This window comes from Pediculus humanus, genomic scaffold (genome assembly GCF_000006295.1).
Source record: "Pediculus humanus corporis 1103172108278 genomic scaffold, whole genome shotgun sequence".
In the NCBI taxonomy this organism is placed as follows: Eukaryota; Metazoa; Arthropoda; class Insecta; order Psocodea; family Pediculidae; genus Pediculus; species Pediculus humanus.
The window spans coordinates 409,339-437,097 of NW_002987847.1; the positions used below are offsets into that span (position 1 = coordinate 409,339).

The window sequence follows — 27,759 nt, forward strand, 5'->3', positions numbered from 1 at the left end:
ATTGATCCTCCTCGATTTAAAAAAAAAATAAATAAAATTGTATTTGACCGTTTGTTTTTTCATGTCTGTGTTTTATCATTATTATTATTATTAATAAATAAATAAAAAATGATAATAATAATAATTTTTAAATGTATGATCGTTGTTTAAACCCGGAAATGATATTATGTAAACGCGCGAGCGGCAAAATAACTATTATTATTATCATTATTATTATTAATTGTGACGATTATGTATGTGTAGTTTATTTATTTATTTATTAATTGTTATTAATTTTTTTTTTTACTACACATTATTATTATTATTATTATTTAATTTTTTTTTTTTTGGAAAAAATTGCAAATTTTATCACCCGTTCAAACCGACCCCCCCCTCTCATCGTTTAATTTTTTCTTTTAATGATAATACGATAACGTTATCAATAAGAAAACAAATAATAATGATAATGATAATGATGATAATCGTGCACAAAAAAAAAATGATGCATTTGAATAATAAATTTTTAATTAATTAATCGTCAATCATTTTTTAATAATAATAATAATTAACATAATCGTAGGTAGATTATTATCATTTTGCTTATTATTATTATTATTATTATTATTATCATTAATATCACGTGTTTTTAAAATGTCGTTATTTCGGCCTCCTCCTCCTCCTCCTCATCTTGTTAAAAACAAATTTATACATAAGATAAATCGCGTTGTTTTTTATTTTTATTCTACCGCACGCCCCCCCCCTTTCTTCTCTCCCTACCCCCTGCACCCCCCGCCGCCTTCGCCCCACGCCCCCCCCCCCGATGCCGCCGCCACAACCGTAGCACTTTAAAAATTTTGTGAATTTTGTCTTATTAATTAATAATAATTGTAATTAATTTTTGTTTCTATTATTATTATTATTATTATTATTATTATTATTATAAAAATATGTGAAATGATATCATTGTGATGATAACAGTAATCAATATATTTTGTACTATTATAATTATAATTTTAATTTTTTTTGTTTATTATTATTATTATTATTACGAATCGATCGGTTATTGATTTTATTGGATTTTTATTGATTTGAAAATATGTAAATGATAATAATAATAAAAATGGTGTCGAAATAAGAAGAAGGAGGAGGGATGGGAGGTGGTGGTGTGGGAGTGAAAGAGAGAGGAAGGAAAGAAGGAAGGCAGGGATAATGATGAGATGATCTCTTCTTACTCCTCCCCCATCTCCCTCCCTTCTTCCTTCTTCTCTCTCCCCCCCCACCCCGAAACGAAAGGGAAATGTCTTCTGCTTTTCAAAATGGCAACAGTTATTTTTAAAATTTTTATTTATTTATTTATTTAAATTTTTTTTTTTTTTTTTTTTTATTATTGTTACTCACGTTCGAAATGATCGAAATAATGATGATGATAATAATAATAATAATTATTATTATTAATTAAAAACGCTTTGATTTTCTTATTAATTAATTAATTAAATAAATAAATAAATAAATAAATAAATAAATAGTGTTTAAATGTTCTTTAATTCGTTACAAAAAAAAAAAAATTTATTTTTATGATTTATATATATATATATTATTATTATTATTATTAAGCGCAGTGATAATTTAAATAAATAAAAACAATAAAAAATAATAAATAAATAAATTATTAATTAATAAATAAATCGTCTCATCGTTTTAATAATAATAATAATAATAATAAAGCTTTGATTTTTTTATTTGGAATTTTTTGAAAATTTTGTAAATGCTGGAATATAATTTATATATTATTATTACGTAATGTTTTATTATTATTATTATCCTTATTATCCTTATTATTAATAATTTTATTACCGTAAGTTTAATAATAATAATAATAAAATTATTTAAATTTTAAAAGGGATAAATGTGATGTTTACGAAAGAGTGTATTCCCTATAGTTTTAAATGGCCCTTTTTTTTTTTTGGTAACATTTTTGCTATCGTTAATGAATTTTGCTATAATGAAATTCGATAACGATAAATTTATTTAATGCTTATATTTTTAATTAATTTTCGATTATTTATAAATAAAAATTATAAATGAAAAAAAAAAAAAAAAAAAATTCGATTCGTTTGCTAACGTAAATATATATGTGAAACGTATATATAATTTTTTAATAATAATAATAATAATAATTTAATGTTAATTGTTTTTAAATGATTGTAAATTAAGTTTAATTTTTAAAAAATGTCTGCAATTTATTTATTTTTGTTATTTTATTTTTATTTTCGCGCGCGAATATTTATTTATTTAAAAAAAAAAAAAAAATTTCGAAAATTTTCATCATTTTTTTTGGTTAAGACAACGAATTAACATGGCTGCCGCCAAAGACGCCATTTTGTCGATTCATTACCGTATTCGCTTGTGGAGATTCATGGACGTTGTAAGCAACTTTAGGTAAACACTTTGTAAACTTTATATTTAACCTTAAAATTTTATTTTAATCGATTTAGTATGATAGTTAATCAAATTAAATACTCAATTTAACATTTAAGACTTGATAAATTGTTATATTTATTTATTTATCGGTTTATTTTTATGATTGTTAAATTGATGTGAGTGTTTAGGTAGATCGTAATGGGGGACAGCGATGATGAATATGATCGTAAAAGGAGGGATAAATTTAGAGGAGAAAGAACTGAAAGTTATTCTCGAGATAGTCGAAGAGGTTCCTCGAGTGATAGCCGAAGAGATGAATGGAACGAAAGGTGGGCAAATGGCATTCTATCCGGTAAGCAAGATTGGTTAGTTTTTTCTTAAGCGTGCTTTTCCTTTTTGTAGAGAGTCTCCGATAGGGAGTGGTAGACAAGTATCTAGATCGACCAGAGGTGAATATAGGGAATATAGAGGTGGTTCTACTAGGGAAAGATATTCTCCTGCACCACCAGTGAAGAGGTACAAAGCTGATGGTTGGTAAGTATTATGTATTCCGGTTATTTAAACCAATACACCATTTTGTTTTTAATATTTTACAATTATTAATAAGATTACATTAATTAAAATTAAAATTCATAAGTTTAAGTTTTCTTCGAAACAGTAATGCAATGTTAACATCATTTTTATTATGTAATTTTTTATATTTTAAAATGTTGTTATATCAAAAAATACAATTATAGGGATGATAGAAGGTATGCAGGTGCTGATTATGCACCCTATGGGGGACCATGGGGCCATGAATATGGTGCCAGCGAACGATATGCAAATGCTCATCCGAGGTTAGTTTTACTTAATGAAACCTTATTTTTGGCTTTTTTTTTGTTTTTGTATATATCAAATATTTCCCATATATTCTTGTTTTTGACCCAGGGAACCTGCTCCGACTGGCGGATTGGAAACTCAACCAGCTATGATGTCTTTCAAAGCATTTCTCCAATCTCAAGATGATACGATAACAGATGAAGAAGCAATGACAAAGTATAATGAGTACAAACTAGAATTTAAAAGACAACAACTCAATGAATTTTTTGTAGCCCACAAAGACGAGGAATGGTATGTTAATTTTTTTTTTTTTTGTATCATATCTTTTAAATCTATATGATCACTTTATTAAGTTCTTCCCTGACAATCAGTGACGCCATCATGATAACCTTTATAATTCATTTAGTTTTATTCATAAATTTCAATTTAATTTTCTTTATTCTATCGTCGCCATTTTGTTTTTGCCACATAAATCATCGTGCAGCTCAAATTCTTGAATAATTTAATTTATTACTTTTTTATAAATCATTTCATTTTTAATTTATAAGGAATAATATAATTTTTCAAGATCCTTTTCGATGTAAATATTACTACTTATTGTCATAATGATAACCCATGGAAGGTAACAATCATCATAGCGATTTGTGCTCTAATGTGATTCCTCCATCTTTCTTTTCTTTGTTACAATGTTTGCAGAATTAGAAATCATTCGCATGTACACTCTCTTCGATTTCCTTTTTTTTGCAGAATATAACATTCTGATGCAAACAACCTTTACCTCCATTTTTTTTTTTTTATTGATAAACTGTTATTATATTTATTCGTGTTTGATTTTTGTAAATATAACAAAAACGACTGCCGTTCTTTCCATACAGCTTAGTATCGCCGAGGATCCGACATCATCAAAATCAAGATTTATATATATATGTATATTTATATGTAGAGTGAAAATTCATCGTTTACTAATTGAAATTTTTTTTATAAAAATTTTTTACATTTTAAAAAAAAAAAAAATTTTTTTAATAAGAAAGAAAGAAAGAAAAAAAAAAAAAAAAAAGTTTGATAAATGTATATTTATATATTATTAAAGGGATAAAATTATATATTTAATATTTACATATAAATTTATAAAAAATATATATATATGGGGAGGGGTATATGTATATATAAATTTAAATATGGCAGCGATTTTATCTACCGCTGGTTGTGTGTGATTGACAGGTGAGAGATGACGGTAATACAAAAACATCCAATTTTTTTTTTTTTTTCTCTTTTTTTTTTTTTTTTTTTTTTTTTTTTTATTTTGTTTCATTACGTTAAGAATATATATATATATATATATATTAATTATAACAATAATAATATTAATAATAATAATAGTAAAAATAATAATAATAATAACGATAAATTATTATTTTAAAAAATAAAATTAAAATAATTATCATAATGTTCTTTTTTTAAATGAAAAGAACTGACCTTTATATATATAGTAAACAGGAATTGTAATTTTCTTCCTGTAGGAACGGTCAGTTTTCTTTTCTTTTCGGTGTTGGTTTTTGAAATCGATTTCATAAATCTAAATTTTTTTTTTTATTTTTTTTTATTTTTCTCTTTGCTACGTTTCGTAATTTTGTTTATTTTTATTTTTTATTTATTTATTTATTTATTTATTATTATTATTATTATTATTTTTCAATAACAATTTGTCAATACAGAATGTTAAAAAATTTTTTTTTTAGGTTTAAAATAAAATACCATCCGGAAGAATCGGTAAAGAGAAAAGAAGAACAATTGGCTGCGCTAAAGGTAAATATCACGTGACAGGGAGTGTTTTCCCGGATGGGAAAAATTGCGCTTTTCATCTTCATTCTAATGAAATGCTTTTTTTTTGGGATTTTTAGAATCGAGTGGCCATATTTAACGAATTTTTGGAAAAAGGTTTAATCGATAGCGTACGTTTGGACGGAGATCAAAGCGAAGCATTAATTAGATTGATGGATTGCGTTGTTGTCAGATTGGAGGGTGGAAACGAAATGGATTTAAAAGCTCTCGAAACTCCAGAAACTGCTCCCGCTCCTCAAAATAAAGTTAAAGAAGTTGAACCTGTTCCCGAAGAGAAACCATTTGTTTTAGAAGAAAGGTACAAACAACAACAACAACAACAATTTGTCAATTTTTATTAATTTGTTAATTTTTTATTAAAAAAAAAAAAAAAAAATTGTTTTTAATTAAAGTGACGATGAAAAAGAAAAGAAAAAAGATAATGATGATAACAAACCGATAGAACCAATGCAAATCGATATTGATCAAGAACAAGTCGAACTTCAAAATCAAGCGAAAGAATTTTCAAAGCAAAACGTACAGGAGGAAGAGGAGGAGGAGGAGGAGGAGGAGGATGAGGAGACGACGGATAATAATAAGGGAGAAAAACCCGTGACGACGGAAGAGAAGAGGAATAAAAGAAAAAGAGAATATGATTTTGAAAGTGGGAGCGAAAGCGAAGAAGAGAATAATAAACCGATAAAAAATGGTAAAAAGGGAAAAAAAATTTTTTATTTTTTTTTTAATTATTTTTTTTTTATTTCCACCACCACCACTACTACTTTTCCTCGTTTGATTTTTTTTTTTTTTTTTTTTTTTTTCAAAATTGGAAGAACCTCCTCCTCCGGGAGAGGAAGCGGATAAATCGGGAAATGGAGAAAGTAAAAAGAAAAACGAATTCGATTCGGAAGGGGAGGGTGAAAGCGAGTCTCAAAACAACAGGCAAGAAAATTCTGAGCCTGACAAAGATGAAAAATCCGAGGATAAGGAGGAAAGCGTCGTGGATAAAGAGGAAAAAGAAGAACGGGAAAACGAATTGATGGAAGTTGAAAATCGTAGGCGAGACCTACATAAAACTTCTAGTATATTTTTGAGAAATTTAGCTCCGACAATAACCAAAGCCGAAGTCGAGGGAGTTAGTTCGCCACCTAATTATATTCTTTTACTTTATTATTATTATTATTATTTTGAAGGAATTCGATTAATTTACGATATCGTTTTTTATAGATGTGCAAAAGGTATCCGGGTTTTTTAAGAGTTGCTTTAGCGGAACCACAGGCGGAACGAAGGTGGTTTAGACGAGGATGGGTCACTTTTGAACGACACGTTAACATAAAAGAAATTTGTTGGAATTTGAATAATATTCGGGTAATTATTATTATTATTATTATTATTATGGTCACTCTTAAACGGAATAAACATTCCAGACGAGTCCTCAGGGATAAATTCTCGAATCGGTCATATTTATATAGTATTTTCCCGAAGAATTTCGTCCCACGTAGTGCAATTTCCCGGATGGTTTCCTTTTATTGAATGTGGTGGCATGGCATGGCATGGTTCCCACCAGTGATGCTGCGGCTGCTCCCACGATGACCGATGATTATTATTATTATTATTATTATTACCTTTTTTTTTTCCAGTTAAGAGATTGTGAGTTAGGAGCCATCGTCAATAAAGATCTCACTCGACGAGTTAGAACGGTTAATGGTATAACATCTCACAAACAAGTCGTGCGACACGACATAAAACTCGCAGCTAAAATGACTCACACGTTAGATGCCAGGAATAATCTATGGACTGAACCTAGCGAAAATGGATTGGAGGGAGGAGAAGCTGCTCAAGTAAGTCATGATGATGATGATGATGATGATGATGATGGTGTTTCTCGGCACGGAGAATTACGAACGTGAAAAATTAAAAATTAAAACACGTTCGTTCAGACACCGTGCAAAAGTAAATGAAAAAAAAAAAAAGAAAACAGAGAAGGTGTCATTAGAAATTCTATATTTAATGATAGCCGAAGACGTTTTTCAACAATGATGGCGACGAACGAGTCGTAACCTTTATAAATCGTGTATTAAACGTAGTCAATTGAATTTTTCCTTTTTTCAAGAGCTTCGGTCTCGTGTCCAACAATCCAGTTTTGCGTAACATAACCGATTATTTAATTGAAGAAGCTTCTGCCGAAGAGGAAGAGTTGTTGGGAACGACGCAAGCCGAAGATGGCGGTCAAACGGAAGATGCATGTACAATCGAAAGAGATGATTCGTTGATAAAAGTCCTGGATCGATTGCTGTTGTACCTTCGAGTCGTTTACTCCGTGGACTATTACAATCATTGTGAATATCCGCAAGAGGATGAAATGCCCAACAGGTTTTGAAAAATTTTTTTAAATTTTATTTTATCGAACGCCATCAACCGTAATTAAAATTGCGTGATTTAATCAAAAAGATGTGGACTCATTCACGCGAGAGGCCTCGCTCCAACTACCAAAGTCTCGCAACAAGAAATTCTAGACTATTGCAAGCAATTCGAAACGAAAATATCGACTCTCGTCACGCCCAATCAAGTCTTGTCCCCGCCGGAACTGGCAAAATTGGGAGCGAAAGACCCGGACAAGTACGTGTGTTACCAACATGCAAAAATCATGAAAATTATACCTTCAAGTTTGAAACTTTTTTAAAAATGAAATTTTTCCCTTTTTTTGTTATGCAGAGAAGTGGAAAAATTTATTCAAGCCAACACGCAGGAATTGTCCAAAGACAAATGGTTGTGTCCGCTGTCGGGTAAAAAATTCAAAGGACCGGATTTCGTGAGGAAACACATACAGAATAAACACGCGGAAAAAGTTCAAGAGGTTGTAAAAGAAGTTGAATATTTTAATAATTATTTAATGGTAATAATCCTTTTTTTTTTTTTTAAATTTGTTTTTTTTTTTTTTTTTTTACTCTTTGACTCGTTTTAATTGTTCCCTTTTGTGTAACAACCCTGAACAGGATCCGAAACGGCCGCAGTTAGCCGAGCATCCTGGTAACAAAGCACCCGTGAGAAGAGAGCCGGAACCGTTTAATCCTCCCACTCAAGGCCCTCCATCTTATGCTCCGCAGTAAGTCAAGTTTATTAATTCTCCCGAGGGAGAATTTGCTCAACGGTATGAGACGTCGTCATTACAAATCGAAAAAAATTTTTTTTGTTTTTTTCTTTTCTAGCTACGCACCTTACGGGTATCCTCCTCGTGGTGGATTCTACGGTTACAGCATGAGAGGAATGAGGGGAGCTTTTCGGGGAAGGGGAGGACCTCCGGCACAAGATTTTCGTCAAGTGATACATTATAGAGATTTGGATGCTCCGAGAGAAGCCGAAGAATTTATATAAAAGTGAATTTGTTTTATTTTTTATTTTTATTTTTTAATTCCTCCCCTTCTTTCTTTTTTGCGAAAAGGGAGCGGGGCGGGGGGAGAAAATGTGTACTACAGTAAATATTCATATGATTCCCATAACGCGTGTATAATTTTTTTTTTTTTTAAAAAAAAAAAAAAAGGATTATTATACATTCATTTTAATAATAATAATAATAATAATAATATTAATAGTTTAATTAAATTTTTATCCTTGAACGTATAATAATAATAATAATGATGATGATGAATGTAGATTTATTTTGCTCAAAAGAACGAATTATTCGAAAATTTAAACTTGATCCGGAAGCGTGTTTAAATAAATGATAATAATGATAAAAATAATGAAAATGATAATAATAATAATAAAATGATAAACTCGATTATTATTAATTTGTTTTTATTTTTTTTATTAAAATTAATTATTAAAAATTATAAAAAAAAGGGACAACTTGATATCGTTTAAAAATAAAATAAAAATTAATTAAATAATTTATTATTATTATTATTATTATTGTTTTCGTTTCGTTCTTCGATTGATAATCATTTGTAACTTATCAAAATCCATTAAAGCGTAAAGTTTATTTTCTGGAGATAATTGATAAGAATTTTCAGGTTCAGATTCTTCCAGTGTGCAATTTTCAGGTTGTTCGGGTTCTTCCGGTGTGAAATCTTCAGGTTGTTCGGGTTCTTCCGGTGTAGAATTTTCATTATCTGAGGTATTTGTATTAATCTGGAGTGAATCCGAGGATTGAAAATCTTTTAAATCGTCATCACTTAAAAGAAAAAAGAAGAAAATTTACGGTTTTTGTACCTTAAAGCGTATACCTTAACGTTTTGAAAACTGTTTACAAATGTATTTAACCTTAGTAAATACTCATCGCAAGATAAATTTTGTTCAGACTGAATAATTTTAGAGTTTTGTTCTTCTTTTTGTTTTTTTATATCGTTTTCAAAATTGATAAATTCATCGCCATGTTTAATATGAGTTATGTCGTTAAACGTTGTTTTATTTCTTTCTCTAATCGACATCAATTGTTTTTTTCTCCTATCTGATAAAATACCGTATTCTTTTATGAATTCATCTGCTTCATTGCAAAAATTATCCCTTTGTGACCATATTTTTCTATGAATTTCGTTCTAGATGAAAAATAAAACGTTTATTTATAAAAAAAAAAAACCGTTAAATTTAAAATTGTATGCTAAAAATTTAAAATTTTTACCAATTGAGATTCTATTATTTTATATTCGTTTAATTTTTTTTCCAAAGTATTTTCCCAAGAATTTATTGTTACTTCTAATAGAAAATTTTCTTTTTTGTATTTTTCAAGTTCTTTTTCTAAATAATTTTCTTTTATTAATGAATTTTCTGATTGTTTTTCATCCTCCATTTTACTTTTTCAGTAAGTTACTACTCGGATGTGATTTTTAAAGAAACTTACTTAATATTTTAATATTTATAACTTTGATAACTATTTTATTATTTTCCTTTTTGCTTCCGAGTCAATTTTTTAACTTTTTTTTTTTATTTAATATTTCAAATAAAAAATTCCTTTTTATTTTCTCTGAGCTTTTTTTTAAAAAAAAAAAAACCGTTAACTTTTTCGACGCGTCACCGGGTAATTACAATTTTAGTTATAAGATGGCAGCACTGACTCACCGACAAATTTTAACTGTTTTAAAAGGCAAAGTTAAATTGTCTGTTTGTTATAGAGTATTACATCGTTCATGTTTTAGTCAGAATTTAAAATTGCCTAAAAAGGTCCCATCTGGCAAACCGAAAATATTACAGGTATTTTGCTTATAAGCACTCCGTTTGTTATTTTCTTCCGTAATTTCATTTTTTTTTTTATTGTGTAGATTAAACACAAGCTTTCTCGAGAATAAATATTAACAAATAAATTCTTAATAGTCAGCACAAGTAAAGCATCCGGTTTTTGACTCAACTTAACCATCCCACAACCAAGCATTGTGTTGGGAAAGCTTTTGAAATAAATTTTTAAAAATTGTATAGTTTCATTGAGCTTGTTATTATTATATAAGGTTATTTACTTTTAAAAGGATTTAATACTATAATTCTAAAAAATTTAGGTATATAATAAAAAAATTGTCCAAATTTAATAAACCAAAAATTTGAGTAACCTAAAAGACTCCAAGTTTTTATTACTCATGTAATGAATTATGGAGATATTTTGAATTTTAATCAGTATTTTTTTTTTTTTTTTTAAAGTGCCAACCCATAAAACTATAAACTGAAATCATTTTCTCCAACGAAACCTCCTTCTATTTAACTTGAAAGGTGTAAATTCAAAATATTCTTTTACTCGTAAAATAAATTAAAAACATTTTTTTTAACCGTTCAGGACACAATGATTGAAGAGGAAGTAATAAAGTATCCAGAAGTAAAAAGAGATGAGTCTATTGTGGACAATTATTTTGGAATTAAGGTTGGGGATCCATATAGGTGGTTAGAAAATCCTGATTCTAGCGAAACTAAAAATTTTATAGAAAAACAAAATGCCATTACAAAAAACTATTTCAACAGTAAGTAAAAAGAAATTTTGTCGTTTATGCATACTACACATAATCATCAATTTATTAATTATTATAAACCCCCTAGTTTTAAATTGAAATTTTTAATTATTTTCAGAGTGCCCTTATCGTACAGCCATAAATAATGCATTGAAGGGATTATGGGATTACCCAAAATATTCATGTCCATTTCACGAAGGATCCAGATATTTTTATTTTAAAAATTCAGGTTTACAAAATCAAAGGTTTGTAATCGAATTAATAATAATAAATTTAAAAAAAAAAAATAAAACTTAATTTTAAAATATATAAAATTTTTATTTAGTGTGTTGTACACTCAGAAAGATTTAAGTGCAGAATCAAAGGTTTTTTTCGATCCGAATGAATTATCTGATGATGGAACAGTTGCCATGAGTTTGTTTGAGTTTTCCGAAGATGGATCTACATTAGCCTATGGTCTTTCATCTAAAGGATCTGATTGGGTTACAATTCACTTTAAGGATGTCGAATCGAATAAAAAATATTCGGAAGAACTTACGAGAGTGAAATTTTCTACCATTTCTTGGACTCATGATAACAAAGGAATATTTTATGGGGTAATGATGGGTTATTTAAATAGTAATTAATAAATACATCAATACATACAATATACATAAATACATTAATATATGCATTATTATACATTTTTTTTCAGATGTATCCGAAAAGTGTTCAAGTCAAAGACAACGTTTTAGAAACAGTTAACGATGAACATCAAAAACTTTATTATCACAGATTAGGAACACCACAATCGGAAGACATATTGGTTCTTGAATTTCCTGACGAACCAAAATTTAGAATATCTACTAATGTTTCGCATTGTGGTAGGTAAGTGTATTAGTATCATTTTTTATATAATTAATTTTTAATCCTTTAATATTTTTCCCCATTGAAAAAAATTATGTTTTATATCTTTCAGGTATTTAATTATTTATCTTCAAAAAGGCTGTCGTGACAATCTCGTTTATTTTTGTGATTTAAATAAAATCAATCATCAAATCAGTGGAAAATTACCCATCACAGAAGTTGTGAGTAATTTAGAAGCAGATTATGAATATGTAACAAACACTGGATCAGAATTTATATTTAAAACGAATAAGAATGCATCAAATTACAGGTTTTTAAAAAACTTTTTTTTCTTTTTTTTTTTACTCGAGTATGAGTTATTGATTAATTCGATTCAATTCATTGATTGTGTGTGGTTTTTTTTTTTTTCAGGTTAATTAAAATTAATTTTGATAATCCTAAAGAAGATAATTGGGAGACTCTCCTTAAGGAACATCCATCTGATGTTCTTGATTGGGTCGTCGCCGTGAATCATAACAAACTCGTCGTTTGTTACATGCACGATGTAGTCGTTAGTAAAGATATAAATTTTTTAACGGTCGTTATGAAATTTAAACGGCGAAACATTATTAATAAATTTTTCTATTTTTTGTTTATGCAGGATATTATACAATACTTGGAACTTTCCGATTGTAAATTATTACACACGTTCGATGTCGGAATCGGTAACATCGTCGGATTTTCCGGTAAAAAAAAATCATCGGAAATTTTTTTCAAAATGACAAATTTTTTGACGCCCGGAATTATTTACAGGTGTCAATTAAACGATCCGGAATTAAAAACCGAGGTGAGATTTTTATTTTAAAAAAGTAATTTTACAAATGTGCCATAAAAAGGTTTACAATTTTTTTTTCTGTGTTTTTCTAAAATGAAAAAAAGATTCATCAAGAGTTGAAAACGGAAGGTTTCGACAGAGAGGATTATACTACGAAACAAGTTTTTTTCACGAGCAAAGATGGCGCACAAATTCCAATGTTTGTCGTTCACAAGAAAAGTATAAAACTCGACGGATCGAATCCTTGTTTGCTTTACGGTTACGGAGGTTTTAACATTTCCATCAAACCATTTTTCAACGTTACTTTTACCGTTTTCATGAAACATTTAAATGGAGTTTTGGCAATTCCCAACATTCGAGGCGGAGGGTAAGGGTTAACGGATATGGATTCGATAATAATGATTTGATGCAGCAGGAGCTAATTCGTGGTTTTCTTTCTTCGCAGGGAATACGGTGAAAAATGGCACAACAAAGGAAGATTTGAAAATAAGCAAAACACGTTCAACGATTTCATATCCGCCGCGGAATATTTGATACGGGAAAAATACACGAGAAGTAATTTGTTGACGATAAAAGGAGATTCGAACGGGGGTCTCCTAGTGGCTGCTTGCACGATTCAAAGACCAGATTTGTTCGGTGCCGTTCTTTGCGGTGCCGGGTACGTTGTTGTCATATGGGACGAAGTCACGTGATCACTCCGCCATTTTAATTTTAATTTTTGTTATACTTTTCCAGCGTCATGGACATGTTGAGATTTCAAAAATTTACAATCGGTTCGGCTTGGGTTTCGGATTACGGGTCGTCTGACGTCAAAGATCAATTCGAATATCTTTATAAATATTCTCCACTGCACAACGTTAAAATTCCAACAAATGGCGACGTTCAAGTAAATTTTAAATAATAAATATATAACTGAAACGCCGAAGAATTACTAACTAATTAATTAATTTTTTTTTTGGGTGTAGTATCCGGCTCTTTTGGTGACGACGGCAGATCGGGACGATCGAGTTCTTCCACTTCACTCGCTCAAATTCATAGCAGAAGTACAACACGTTTTGCAAAATTGCCCGCAGCAAAAAAATCCTTTGCTAATAAGAATCGATACGAAAGCCGGACACGGATCTGGAAAACCCACGGCTAAACTAGCAAGTGTCATTCGTTGAATTTATTTACGTATTTTTAACAAAAATATACGCCATTAATTGTTTTTTTATTATTATTATTATTGTAGATCGAAGAAGCTACGGACGTTTTATGTTTCGTCATTCAAGCATTATCTCTTAAATTTCACGAAAAATGAAAAAAAAAAAAGAAAAAAGGAAATTATTTAATTAACATTAATAAATAATATATATATATATATATATATATATATATATATATTGTGTCGTGTGATTATGTTATCAATCAATCATAAATAGGAATAAATTTATTTTTATTAAATTTTTATAAAGTAATTGTTTTTATTTATTGATTTTTTGATTTATGTCGATGTATGTTTGATGTAAAAAAGAGTTTAATGGGATTGTCTGATTTACAACCGCAAATTTTGTATTTTTCAAACAGTTTTAAATATGTCGACTGTGACGTTTTAACGAATTCTTTACTTTAATCGTTTCGATATGGAATATAAAGATGGTAAATGGAATTATTTGACTTGTTGTTAGTTTAAAACATTTAAAATTAATGAAAAAAGTAGAATTGTGATTAACAAAACTAAAAAAATTGAATTTTATTAAAACAAAACAATAAAATTTTTGACAAGATGGCAGCATACCGTTTGTTTGTCACACACACACACACACATAATGATTTCTTATAATTATATCTAACGTTTTACACTTTTATTTTCAATACGAATTTAAACTCAATAGTAGTGCTGGTAAGCTGACATAATTTTATTTTATTTATTAATAATAATAATTTAAAAAATACACACTTACATACACACAGGTAACGGATCGCCATTACAAAAAAAAAATTAATAACCGTTAATCGATATATTATTAAAATTGTTGCAGTAGTTATTTATTTACATAAAAAATGGAGTTTTAAGTTTTTTATAATTCAAAATTAACGTAAAATAAAGTTTTTTTAGTAAAAGTGAGTCTAAAAATTTAAAAAAATTGTTGTAGTCTATGCTTTTTAAGATAAATTTAAAAAAAAAAGAAGGAAAAATAACGAACGTTTTGCTGCTGTAATCTGTGGTCACTGGAATTTCAATTCCAATAAGGGAATCGCGATTAAGGCGGCGGCGGCGGTTACAATAAATTTTAATTTTTTTTTTTTTTTTCAAGTGTTTAATTTATTTATACAAAATTGAGGCCTACAGCAAAGAATTTAGGTATTTAAAATAAAAAATAAAAAAAAATTTTATCGTAACGCTTTTAAATAAGAAAAAAAAAATATTTATATACGTGTATATGTACGAATACGAAAAATAAAATTCAAATTTTTTTTTTTTCGGCGGGAACAACCGGCAGTGCTGGAGTTGACTCGTCTCTGGAATCACTTGTCTCGTGTTTACCATTGTTATATATTAATATAATTTTTTTTTTTTTTTTTTTATAAGCGCCTTCCTTGAGAGGCGTCATGTGGTATCTAATATAGAGAATCTTGGTCAATCATCTCAAAGGACCACCACCACCACCCACACAGCTATTACCGAACCAGGAACTCAGGTAAATATTTTTTTGTATTCCAGCAAATTGATTTTACATAATGGAATGACATACTTTAGTACTTGTTAACGTTTATTATTATCATTATTTTTTTAAAATTTATTTTTTGTGTTAAAAAATTATAATTAATGTGTTGAATTTTAGATGTCACATGTTGTAAATGCTGAACATGCATCTCCAGCTCCTAATTTAGGAACATTATCATCAGTTGTCATGCATTCACCATTAACCACTGCATTAGCCGGTGGTAATAACAGTAGTAGCCTTAGTCCAAGTCCAACCACACAATCAGTACAATCAAAATCAACAGAGGGACATTCACAAATATTGACAAGGCCTAGGTTACAAGATTTAGTTAGGGAAGTCGATGCGACAGAACAATTAGATGACGAAGTGGAAGAATTACTTCTTCAACTGGCGGATGATTTTGTCGAAAGCACAGTCAATGCAGCTTGTGTTTTCGCCAAACACAGGCATGCAAACACAGTGGATATAAAAGATGTTCAATTGCATTTGGAAAGAAATTGGAACATGTCCATTCCAGGTTTTGGAACAGATGATTTAAGGCCTTATAAGAGAGCAACTGTTACTGAAGCACACAAACAGAGAATGGCTCTAATAAGAAAAACATTAAAAAAATATTAATCGAAAAGTGATCGTCCAAGCCCGATGGAAAAGAAAGTAAAATGTTAAAAATCAATTATTCAATTCTTGATAAAAAAAAAAAAAAAGTTATTAACAAAAGATTTTATAAAATCTATCACATGAAAATGAATAATATTTTTCTTATTTTATACAATAATAATAATAATAATAATAATAATAATAATAATCAATATGAGCAAAATTTTTCAATCAAGATCAATATGAGATGAGGATTTTTAACCTACTCGTTAAATTAATCATTTAAACGAAGAAGAAGAAGAAGAAAAAGTATATCAAGACTTGAAATTATCTATATTTTTATATATTATAACCTTTTGCTATAAATATTTCACGACTTGATACATGTTTTTAAATTATCAAGATTCAACATGGAGGATGTTGATTATTCGTTTAAGAGATTCGTTAACTTATCATTAAATCAAATTTTTACTATTATTTAAACATAAACTACCCAAAATAACTATTTAGTATGATAAAGGAAAACATTATGGATGTGTACAAATCTACATAAGTTAAATATAATAAATATTGGGTTAATACTGTATCAATTCGGTTTTTTTACTCGAGTAAATAATAATAATAATAATTTTTACATGTAACTGTGGTCGGTTAATAATTTTCTCATTAATAATAAAATTTAAATATATATTTTGTTAATTTATATTATTATTATTATTATTATTTTCATTTAGTTAATAATTAAATAAATTTTTAGAAAAGCCAAAAAAACTATTTGGCATGGAAATTAATTAACGTGGGGAGGTAAAAATTTTTTTCTAAGTCGCGCCAAAGTTTTTTAAATATTTTTATAATTTAAATGTTTTACAACAACAACAACAACAACAACATAAAGTATTAACGGGAGGGGCTTTAGTGAACAAAACAAATGGGAAAAATTAATTTTTTTTTTCTATTAATTTTATCATTTTTGATTATTTACGAGGGTGTTTTGTGTAAATTAGTGTCCTCAAACGTGACGGAAACTTTGGATTTTTTATTGGGGAGTAAAAGATATGATAAAAGGTTGAGACCTGGTTATGGAGGTACGTTAATTATTTTTTTGTGTTGATTTGTGTTATCATAACAAAATTATCAACCTTGTGTGATAAAAATAAGGACTTGATTTATGTGTAACAAATAAAAAAAAAATTAATAATTTTCAATAGAGAATTTATTAAAAATTATGTACATGTAATAAATTTAGAAAATTTATTTTATATATTAAATTTGCAAAATATTTTTAACAGTTGAACGACGTACTTTGGCAACGTAAATGCATTCAACACAACGTTTTATTGTATTTAATTATTTAACCGTTTGTAAATCCCCCTTCTCCCCCTCTTCCTGTCTCCCCAGTAAATTATTAAAGGAGTTTACGTTTGTCACAGGACCCCCGATAACGATTTCGGTTAATTTTTTTATAAAAAGTATGGGACCCGTATCGGATAACGATGAAAGTTTCGGTTTAGATTGTTATTTTCGACAACATTGGTATGATTGGCGTTTACAATATCAAAAAATTCCAGGTACGTTTTAGGTTGATAAAAAATGTCTTCTTTACCACTACAACAACTCATTCCGTTTATTTTTTTTTTTTTTTTCAGGTTTAGATGAGTTTTCGATGTCGTGGCTTTTTCTGGATCGCGTGTGGAAACCGGATACTTATTTCGTCAACGGTAAAAAATCATATTTGCATAGGATTACGGTACCTAATAAATTTCTCAGGCTCAGGCACGATGGTTTTATTACTTATTCGATGAGGCTTACCATAAGTGCAAGTTGTCCGATGTATTTGAGAAAATTTCCATTGGATTTACAAAAATGTCCGCTCGTTTTGGGAAGCTGTACGTTGGTTCCTTTGTCATTTTTTTACTTTTTTTTCGTCTTCATGTTATAAAGTTTTGGTTTTTTCGATACCCAGACGGTTATACCGATAAAGATTTGATATATAAATGGACGGATGAAGATGCAATAGGTATGCAAGAAGGTGTTGAAATCGCACAATTCGATTTGGTTAACGTGACAACTCAAAAAAGTACCACGATGGTCAAAGGTGGTCTACCATATTCGACAATCAAAGCTGATTTTTGGTTAAAAAGACACACCGGGTACTTTATGCTACAGGTATATGTTTTTATTTAATTTATTGAAAAAAAAAATGGAGGACATTTACAACGAAGACATTTTTTTTTTTTTGTAGGTTTACATACCTTGCGGTTTAATTGTTGTTTGTTCTTGGATAAGTTTTTGGATTGATCCTGATGCCGTACCTGCCCGTGTTAATCTTGGTACGTATCACCACCGTTGATTTTTAATCGATAATTCATTTTTATTTCAGGTATACGTGCCCTGTGGCCTAATTGTATTAAGCTCTTGGGTTAGTTTTTGGATTGATCCAGAGGATGTAGCTGCAAGAGTGGCCTTAGGTACGTATACCCTGAATTTAATCATCAATCAATTATTTTATTACAATCTTTGTTTGTTTGTTTGTTTGTTTGTTTGTTCAGGTGTGACAACTGTTTTATCCCTGACGACGTTGGGTTTTGGTGGAAGATCACAAATGCCTAAAGTTTCCTACTGGACTGCTTTGGATTGGTTTGTCATTATATGTTTTACATCCGTTTTTTCCGTAATGATAGAATATGCGATTGTTAATTATAAAGATAAATTTATTAAAGAACTTAAAAAAATTATTAAAAAACACGAAGATGATAATGATGATGATGATGATGTTGGTTCGAAAATCGAGGTAAGATGTCGAGAAAATTTCCATATTTGCCTGTACAAAATGCTGAGCGAGATGAAAATTTTTTCAGGAACAAACGAAAACAATAACGACGAGAAAACGTTCAGCATCGTTTTCATGTCCGACAACAAAACCTGAAAAAGAAGAAGAAGAAGAAGGAAAAAAATTAAAGCATAGAGTTACGATCGAAACAAAACCGGAAATTGATTATACAGAATCGAAAAAATTACATAAAAGACAAAGAGTTACAGCTGTCGTTACTTATTTAAAACCATTCGAAACATCAAAAATAAAATGGAAATCCATTTCGAATTTTCCAATGGAAAAAGAAAAAATTGATTTGGAAAAAACAAGTCGTGGTTCGTTGGAAAAACCAGGAAATGATTTCAAACCACCGGAAATAGTATTAAACGTTGATTCTCACGAACCTCACGAAAAAATAAATGAAAACGATGAGAAAACAATATACGATCGTATGAAAAAATTTAAAAAACCTGGAAAATTATGGAAATCATTAAAAACCTATTGGAAAAAATTATTTTTAATTGAAAATTTAAAAACGGATCCAACGGGAAAATTTTCCAATTTGGACGTACATTCTAGAAAAAGTTTTCCGGTTGCATTTATCATATCACTAATTATTTATTTATTAGCTTTCACGTATTATTTAACCGACGACATATCTGAAAATGTTTTAGAGTCTTCTATCATTTAACAAAAAATGATTATCATCATCATCATCATCATCATTATTATTATTATTATTATTATTTAATTAAAAAAAAAAATAAAATCATTTGTTGAATTTGATTCTTTTTTTTTAATTAAATTAAATATAAAAAAAAAAAAAAACAATTTTAACTGTTGCTTTCTCTCTCTCTCTTTCTCTTCCTCTTTCTCTCTCTTTCTCGTCCTCTTTCTCTCTCTCTCTCTCTCTCTCTCTCTCTCTCTAATGGTTTAAAAAAACCCCATTGACCTAATTAATAATATTTAAACGGGAATTAAATTCTCCAGAATTTTAATTAGGGAAAAAAAAAAAATGGAGTCATTGTATTGTTATATGTATATTAGGAAGCTGTAGGAAATTTTTTCCTTTGTCATACATAAAAAAAATTATGAAGAAAATTGATGATGATGATAATAAAATAAAGGGAGGTAAGTGGTGAAAGGGGGGAGGAAGCGAAGGGGGGGGAAATAAAACGATTTTAGAGAGAGAGAGAAAGGGGAGAGAGAGAGAGAGATAGAAAAAGGTGAAAGACGTCCTTCAAAGTTTTGGACCGAAACAGAATCACACGATCATGCGCTGTTGGATAATGAATTGTATGTGTTCGTTCAGCTGTCGGGAAAAACAATTTTACCACGAGAAAAAAAAGAAAGAATGAAAAAAAATCATTTTTTTTTTATTTAATGGCGCGTCCTGGTGTATTTTAAAACGTTAATTCGTCTAAAAGAAAATTTTTTTTGAATAATTATTTTTTAACGGTTTTTTTTAAAAAGTGATTGATTAATTACCTTCGATTGGAAAATCAGTGATGAATTAAACGTGAACGAATTTATAATAATAATAATAATAGTAATAAACCGTTGAATATCATCTTCATCTTCATTTTAAATTTACAAATTGATTTTTTTTCTCTTTTGTGTTTTGTGTGCAGGTGTGCAGGTGTGCGTGTACATTTTATTCTTTTAAATCGTTACACACTTTTTATAAGATAAAATTTAAAAATTTTCATTGTTTTTGACCGTTTTTGTCTCTTTTCTTTCATTTAAGATCTTCATTTTGTTATGATATAAACATACTGGAAAAATTGTTCTGGAAAAGATATTAAAGTGTATATATATTGATAAATAAATGATATTATATTTTACAACAGTGATTGTGTGTGTGCTGTTGCACTAATTAAAAAGTGTTAAATAAATTTTTAAAAAAGAAAAATTATCATAATAAAATTTTTTTGTTGTTGTTGTTGTTACCTGAATATGTAAATGTGTGACAAAACATAAAAGATAATTTTTTTTTTCTTCACATCTTTATTATATTTAGATTACATATTGTGTAATATTTTTCAAATGAATTCGTTTCGTGATAATCCTTAAATAAACATTAAATAAAATATTAATGTATGTAAAATGTTTGAATTACCATTTTGTGATATGTAGTTTTTTACAAATGGCGATTATATACGTGTCGTGACGGTTAACAATTATGAAACAAAAAAAATGAACAAAAATACGCTTACGTATACTTAATAATGACGATTATTAAAACTAAATAATAATTTCTAAGAAATAATTAGCATAAAATTAAATGATATCAAGAAAAACGTATTAAATTAAACAAAAAAAAAAAAAAAAAAATTTGATGATGATGATGAAAAGTTTGGATCGATGTTTAAACATGGCCGACACTTTGTAATTTGACCGCGTATTCTTTTTTTTTTTTTTTTTTTTTTTTTTTTCTCTCTCCTTATCTCTATAATAATCTAAGGAATGATGATGCAATGCAGCAGACGACACTTACCCGTCATAATTATTTTTTTATTGAGAATTTTATTATTCGGAAGGATTGTTGCTTCTTTAACGTCTGGGTAAGTTTATATCTTTTTTTTTTCGTTCGACTCTAATTATTTCTTTAGAGTCATTAAATCATTTTATTACTCTAAATAATCAATCTTAATATTATTATCAATATTTATAATTCTTTTTTTTTACAATTTATACGAATTTTAACGATTATTATCGTTAACGATTATTATTTACTCTATGGTTTTTTATTCAAACAATATTCCGTGTAGTATTCAAATCGAACAGCATTTAAAATTATTTCGTGATTAATTTCCCCCCCTCCCCTCCCCTCCCCTTCCCTTCCTTCCACCATTTTCGTTTAATAATCACTTATTAAATATTTTAATCCCTTATTGTTTTGTACAGGAAAAAAAAAAAGTATTTTAATTCTGATTTGCAAGCATAGAGAAAATTAATAATTGTATTTAGAAAAAAACGTAAAACTGGATGTTTTCAACGACGAAAATCATTTACACCCCCTCCCCCATCCCCCCCTCGCCATTAATTTTCATATTTATTTCATTTAAAAAATGATTTTTACAAATTCCTTTTAATCCCTTTTAATTACGTGAGATTACACGTTAATCCTTATTCTCATCATGTGTTAATTTTCCCATCGTTTTTTTTTTTTTAACGTATGAAATGTAATGGTAGTAGTACTATGTGACGCGATTTGGCAACGTCTCGGGTCACGTGACACGTACAACAGACGGTACACGGACGGACGAGTATTGCATATTCAATGATCGAAATCATTTAATGCAAGGTTGTGTATAAGGGTTCTATGTTTATGTTAATTATCAGGCCTGTACGTATATACAGGCTCCACAAAAATTGACCTAAAGTCTCACTATTGTTCCCCTCCACGGAAATCTTTAGTAAAAGGCGAAAGATTTATTCGTTATGAAGGGAAACATGAGGTGACGACAACAAGGACTGCTCGGTCTCTACAACAAACGAGTCTTTAACTTAACACGTTAACGCGTCACATTTTTTTATTTATTTATACTGCAATATATTTGTTTTAACCATTACATTTTTTTTAAATTTAAAATTAAACGTTATTTCTAATAATAAAAAATTTAAAATTAACGTTTTCGTGAATAATTAATTTAAATAATAATAATTTTATAAAATAAATATTTAACGATTGAAATCACTGACATCTATCGGCGAAAAATGTAAACATAATAAAAAAGATATTTTGTCGTAGATTTTTTGTTTTGTTTTGTTTTTCACGCGGGGAAAAATTATTTTATATTATTTTAAATCGAAAAAAAAATATAAAATACAATGAAGCCATTGTTAATGGGAAAAATTAAAAAAAAAAAAAAAAAAAAGAAGAATTTTAACGTAAATGTCTCACTGATATCATTTTAAAAAAAAAAGATGCCAAATTTACAATTTTTTCATTTTTAAATTTACGGGATAATGAAAATTTACAATTTATATAAATGAATGAAATGCTTACAATTGTAATTTTTTTTTAAACAAACAAAATAAACCTTTTATTTAAAAGAGAGAGAAAGAGAGAGAGAGAGAAAGGTTTAGAACAATTATTGATAAGAGAAATCGATAAATTTTGTATTTGTTATAAATTAAGGGGGTTAACTTCCCTCGGGAACTTTTATTTAAAAATAAATAATGAAAGTTAAAAAAGTATTTGAAAAATTTTGTTTGTTTTTTTTTTTTTTTTTTTTCTTGACGTATATTGGAAAATTCTTTCAGGTAAATAATTCCTTTTTTTTCCAGGAAACTTCTAACGCCGAACAATCCCGTCGATCGTTTGGAAAATGTCAGTCAAATCATTTCAAAATTACTCCAAGGATACGATATACGATTACGACCAAATTTTGGAGGTGAGGATTTATTAGGGTGCGGGTGTGCGAGTGTAGGGAAATGCGTGAGTGCGTGTGCGTGTCGTACAACATAATTCAAATCCCTTTAAAATGTATCGAACGTTCTGGAAATTATAATTGTGCTTTTATAACTCCAAGATTTCATTTATTTGTTTGTTTTTGCCCCCGAGCTCCTACAAAATCAAGCTCCTACAACAATTTCCCTCCCCCTCCCCCCTCTTTTGGATCAAAGAAAATTCAAAAAGGGTTCAATAATAATAATAATAATAATAATAATAATAATAATAATAAAATTTAAATTGGCATATTTTGCAAATATTTAAAAACCTCTTCAATTATAAAAAAAAATAAAAAATTTTCGATTGTTTTTTTTTTTTCATTCATTCAAGGGCTTTTATAGATTTTCTTTTTTCCATTTTCCCTTAACGTTTTACCTTCTCGTGTGTGTGTGTGCGTGTGCTGTTATTATTATTATTATTATCTTTTATAAATGAATTTGCTTGTAAAGCTTTATTTCAGCACCAATTATTTAAACAAAAAAAATCCATTTTTCCATTTAATTTTTACCACTCGATGAAAAAATTTTAAAAAAATCATCATCATCACCATCATCATCATCACCATCATCATCATCATTATTATTATTATTATTATTATTATTATTATTATAAAATTATATAAAAAAGAAATTTTTTTTTGGTAAGGTGACCCATTGTACGTTGGAATGGACATGACGATAGCAAGTTTCGATTCTATATCTGAAGTAAATATGGTGAGTTTAATTTAAAATTTTAACAAAATTTTTTTTTAGGTTTTAAGGTACTGTCACGTGATTTTTTTTTGTATTTTTCAGGATTACACAATCACAATGTATTTAGATCAATATTGGAAAGATGAAAGATTAGCATTTAGTACGGATGATGAAACATTAACGTTGGCGGGTGATTTTGCTGAAAAAATTTGGGTACCTGATACATTTTTTGCAAACGATAAAAACAGGTACGGGTTTAGGTTTCTTGTTAAACCGTTTTACAAACAGAAAAGTTTATTTTTTAAATAATAATTTTTTTTTTTAGTTTTCTTCACGATGTGACGGAAAGAAATAAACTTGTTCGTTTAAATGGCGATGGTAGTATAACCTACGGTATGCGTTTCACGACAACGTTGGCATGCATGATGGATCTTCATTATTATCCTTTAGATTCACAAAATTGTACCGTAGAAATAGAAAGTTGTAAGTGAAATAATAATAATAATAATAAAATCATTTTCGCCATTTTGTTTTTGTGTTATTTACCGATTTCATTCGCCAGATGGATACACCGTACTTGATGTTGTCATGTATTGGAAAGATACTCCGGTAAGAGGAGTAGAAAAAGCTCAATTACCACAATTTACAATCATAGGCTACGAAACAAATGATAGAAAAGAAAGTCTTGCCACTGGAATTTATCAAAGGTTATCACTTTCTTTCAAATTACAAAGAAACATTGGATATTTTATATTTCAGGTATGTCCATCTCTCTCACAGGTATGCCATTTCCTCTTCTCCCATTTTAATTTTTTCGTTCCTTTTCAGACGTATCTTCCATCGATATTAATTGTCATGTTATCATGGGTATCTTTTTGGATAAATCATGAAGCAACAAGTGCAAGAGTAGCATTGGGTAAATGTCATCAAAATTTCATAACTGTTAATCCTGATGACTGTCTTAACATTGATGTACCTTTACAGGTATAACCACGGTACTAACAATGACAACGATAAGCACGGGTGTGAGAAGTAGCCTACCTAGAATCTCATATGTCAAAGCCATTGACATATACCTTGTTATGTGTTTTGTATTTGTATTTGCTGCTCTTTTAGAATATGCTGCTGTCAACTATACATATTGGGGAGCAAGGGCAAAAAATAAATCAAAAAAAAATAAAGATAATAATAATAAGAGTGAGTGTGATGTACCTTTCATTTTGTTTTCCAATTCACCTTTTTTTTTAAATAATAATAATAATAATCAGGTAATACTCTTCACCTGCCTAAAACAAACGATGCGTTAGGTCAAGAGGCTTCCAGTAGTTCTGGAGGATTATCTAATGAAGAGATAATAGAATTACAAGAAGTTCAAATGTCACCCATTCCCAGCATCAGGTACAAACATAATCAACATTCGTGTACAGGTTTAGATGACTCGACAAAATTTCCACCGAGTTTTCGTATGAGTCGAACTAGTTTGTACAGGCCCAATTCAGGTACGTTTCGTTTTACACTTAATGATATTTATGTAAATACCTTACTATTAAAACAACTCTTTTTTCAGGGGGTTTGAGATTTAGAGGAAGTAAAACAGTGCCAGTAAGTAATAAGCCGAAAGTTTTTCACGCCATTAAAAAAGGTGCAGCAGCTTTGAAAAATTCAATGCCGAAAATCAAAGACGTTAACATCATAGATAAATATTCAAGATTTATATTTCCGGTTTCGTTTATTTTATTCAATGTCGTTTATTGGACATTTTATTTTTTGAGCAATGAGTAGTAAATATTTATACGCAAAACTTTAATAAAATTTAGTGTATTTCCTCCCTCCCTCCCCCTGCGTCCCATTAAAATCTATTTTTCGTTTAAAACAAATTGAAAAAAGCATGTCGTTGTTTTGCGTAGATTTTGACGTGGTATTAGAATAACGGAAAATTACATTCGAATTGTGAATTATATGTAACAAAAAAATTGTTTATCTAGAGTGATTTATGATTTGTTATGATTCGTTTAAGAGTATATACATTTTATAAAAATGTTAGAAAAGGTAAAAGGATTTAATAAACGTGTTAAATAATTAGCCATGGTTAAATTTTGGAAAAAAAAAAAAAACGAATTTGTGTGAAACTTAGGCAATTAATAAGCCTTTAGGTGAGACCATTGTTTAATAATTGCTCAAATGGTTTTAATTGAATTAAATTTAACGAATTATTATTAAAAAAAAAAACAAATTATGAGACGACTAACTAATAAATTAACTTGTAAAAAGATTTTTTTTAATGAAATTTCAACTTCACATGTTTTCCATTTTTACCAATAGAATTTATCTATCATTATTTTTGTTTAAATTTTTAAATATTACAAATAAATTATAACAAATGTTGATGATAAGAATTACAAATTTTAATAAATAAGTTATGGTTTTTTTTGCTAAATATTTTAAAAACGAATATTTATATATATGTTATTGCCAAAAGGTTTTAGCTCATTTAAAAAAAATGAATGTACATATATTTATAGTTTAAATAAATAAATAAATATATATGAGGGTATTTATTTGTAGTATTATGTTACAAAGTGCTGACATGACAATTCACAAAAATTATCTCTCCTGTAATGTGATATTAAAATTAAAACAAAAAAAGCTTTCAACACTAACAAGTCTCTTTAACTTTAAATTTAACGGTTTTTTTTTTGGTTTCATTCAAAACTTTTATAAGCCGTATCTTAACGTAAAGTTTTCTTTTTTTCCCTTTTCTCATAAATAATGAAATAAATTAATTAAATAAAAGTAAATAATTTATAAAATAAAAACAATAATTAAATAAATTAATTAAAATTTAATAAAAAAAAAGAATATTTATTATTATTATTATTATTTGTTTTTTTTGATTGTTCCTTATTTTGGTTCCGAAAAATTCCGACAGACGGCAGTTTTTTAAATGCCTTAATTTCAATGTTTAGCAGGTTTTTTTTTTTTAGATACCGCTTAAAAATAAGCAAGACCCAGTCTACCCGTTAGGAAAAAAAAGACGCCATCTTTAAATTTGGCGGTGCATGCGCTTCGTTAGGAATTACCTGGTCATCACGGGAAAACGCTATTCACATCTCGAAAAGAAATCCCGGCGAATTTATTAATTTATTATTATTAATTTAATACATTAACGGCATTATTAATATGTTATTTTAATAAAAAGTATTTGTTTAATAATGTAAAATATTTATAAGAAAATCGAACGCGCGTTTTCAAAAAAAAAAACGTTATGTGATTCTTCATAAGTGAATAAATGACAATGAAAAGTGAAAAGTGAAAAAAAAAACCGTTTGGAATTCTATGGAAAGATTTAATATTTATTAATTTTCAACGGTTATAATCGAGTTTTATCGAAAAAAAAAAAAAAGTTTTCCGTTTGTTGCAACCCTACTCATTATTAGAAATTTTTTAAAATTTGAAATATGTAACGCTAATATGTAATAATAATAATAATAATTACATAAAATTTGTGTTTTAATGGCGAAAATGAATTTTCGAATTGTGGATTAATTAAGTAATTAATTAATAAAGTTTAAGTTTTATATATCAAATTTAATTTTGTGTCAAATATAAATGATTTTAAAATTTGCGTGGGCGGATTTTTTGTTCGCTTCGTTCGAAAAACTGTTAAAAATTGTCACCATTTTTCATTTCACAATATTTGAACTTTAATGCAGAAAAAAAAATTTTCATTTAAGTTGTTAAAAAGTGCATAAAAAAACATTAATTATAATATTTCGTTGTGTGAATTAAATCAAGAAAGAAAATAAATAATATCATGTGAAAGAAAAAATTGCAATTAATTATTTAAAAAAAAAAAAGAAA

The 27,759-nt window shown here is 28.2% G+C and overlaps 7 protein-coding genes across 7 annotated transcripts; 6 read left to right on the forward strand and 1 right to left on the reverse strand.

Annotated features, from left to right (window-relative positions):
- Positions 1 to 2,598: 2,598 nt before the first annotated feature.
- On the forward strand, positions 2,599 to 8,415 carry Phum_PHUM507110 (arsenite-resistance protein, putative; the record flags this gene model as incomplete). The annotated part of the gene is made up of 15 exons (XM_002430950.1): positions 2,599 to 2,752; positions 2,805 to 2,934; positions 3,138 to 3,236; positions 3,328 to 3,510; positions 4,959 to 5,025; positions 5,121 to 5,359; positions 5,454 to 5,749; positions 5,874 to 6,175; positions 6,268 to 6,408; positions 6,681 to 6,881; positions 7,154 to 7,413; positions 7,492 to 7,659; positions 7,756 to 7,936; positions 8,037 to 8,146; positions 8,250 to 8,415. The coding sequence occupies 15 exons, from the start codon at positions 2,599 to 2,601 to the stop codon at positions 8,413 to 8,415; spliced, it is 2,697 nt and encodes an 898-aa protein (XP_002430995.1).
- Positions 8,416 to 8,638: 223 nt separating this feature from the next.
- Phum_PHUM507120 (uncharacterized protein) lies at positions 8,639 to 9,829 on the reverse strand (the record flags this gene model as incomplete). Its single annotated transcript, XM_002430951.1, has 4 exons — positions 8,639 to 8,651; positions 8,993 to 9,214; positions 9,304 to 9,578; positions 9,734 to 9,829. 4 exons carry the CDS (start codon positions 9,827 to 9,829, stop codon positions 8,639 to 8,641), a joined length of 606 nt encoding a protein of 201 aa, XP_002430996.1.
- Positions 9,830 to 10,080: 251 nt separating this feature from the next.
- On the forward strand, positions 10,081 to 10,325 carry Phum_PHUM507130 (uncharacterized protein; the record flags this gene model as incomplete). The annotated part of the gene is made up of 2 exons (XM_002430952.1): positions 10,081 to 10,230; positions 10,299 to 10,325. 2 exons carry the CDS (start codon positions 10,081 to 10,083, stop codon positions 10,323 to 10,325), a joined length of 177 nt encoding a protein of 58 aa, XP_002430997.1.
- A 482-nt stretch (positions 10,326 to 10,807) lies between these two features.
- Positions 10,808 to 13,930, forward strand: Phum_PHUM507140 (Prolyl endopeptidase, putative; the record flags this gene model as incomplete). The annotated part of the gene is made up of 12 exons (XM_002430953.1): positions 10,808 to 10,982; positions 11,089 to 11,215; positions 11,296 to 11,566; positions 11,665 to 11,837; positions 11,929 to 12,126; positions 12,228 to 12,366; positions 12,457 to 12,642; positions 12,735 to 12,997; positions 13,076 to 13,288; positions 13,366 to 13,516; positions 13,596 to 13,781; positions 13,862 to 13,930. The coding sequence occupies 12 exons, from the start codon at positions 10,808 to 10,810 to the stop codon at positions 13,928 to 13,930; spliced, it is 2,151 nt and encodes a 716-aa protein (XP_002430998.1).
- A 322-nt stretch (positions 13,931 to 14,252) lies between these two features.
- Positions 14,253 to 15,956, forward strand: Phum_PHUM507150 (transcription initiation factor TFIID subunit, putative; the record flags this gene model as incomplete). Its single annotated transcript, XM_002430954.1, has 5 exons — positions 14,253 to 14,268; positions 14,781 to 14,890; positions 14,928 to 14,974; positions 15,203 to 15,311; positions 15,456 to 15,956. The coding sequence occupies 5 exons, from the start codon at positions 14,253 to 14,255 to the stop codon at positions 15,954 to 15,956; spliced, it is 783 nt and encodes a 260-aa protein (XP_002430999.1).
- A 907-nt stretch (positions 15,957 to 16,863) lies between these two features.
- On the forward strand, positions 16,864 to 19,438 carry Phum_PHUM507160 (gamma-aminobutyric-acid receptor alpha-2 subunit precursor, putative; the record flags this gene model as incomplete). The annotated part of the gene is made up of 7 exons (XM_002430955.1): positions 16,864 to 17,020; positions 17,366 to 17,503; positions 17,582 to 17,821; positions 17,899 to 18,101; positions 18,178 to 18,265; positions 18,485 to 18,726; positions 18,794 to 19,438. 7 exons carry the CDS (start codon positions 16,864 to 16,866, stop codon positions 19,436 to 19,438), a joined length of 1,713 nt encoding a protein of 570 aa, XP_002431000.1.
- A 3,308-nt stretch (positions 19,439 to 22,746) lies between these two features.
- Phum_PHUM507170 (Gaba-gated chloride channel, putative) lies at positions 22,747 to 25,680 on the forward strand (the record flags this gene model as incomplete). Its single annotated transcript, XM_002430956.1, has 10 exons — positions 22,747 to 22,763; positions 23,041 to 23,147; positions 23,852 to 23,919; positions 24,001 to 24,173; positions 24,248 to 24,381; positions 24,461 to 24,657; positions 24,727 to 24,814; positions 24,883 to 25,095; positions 25,206 to 25,397; positions 25,466 to 25,680. 10 exons carry the CDS (start codon positions 22,747 to 22,749, stop codon positions 25,678 to 25,680), a joined length of 1,404 nt encoding a protein of 467 aa, XP_002431001.1.
- Positions 25,681 to 27,759: the final 2,079 nt, after the last annotated feature.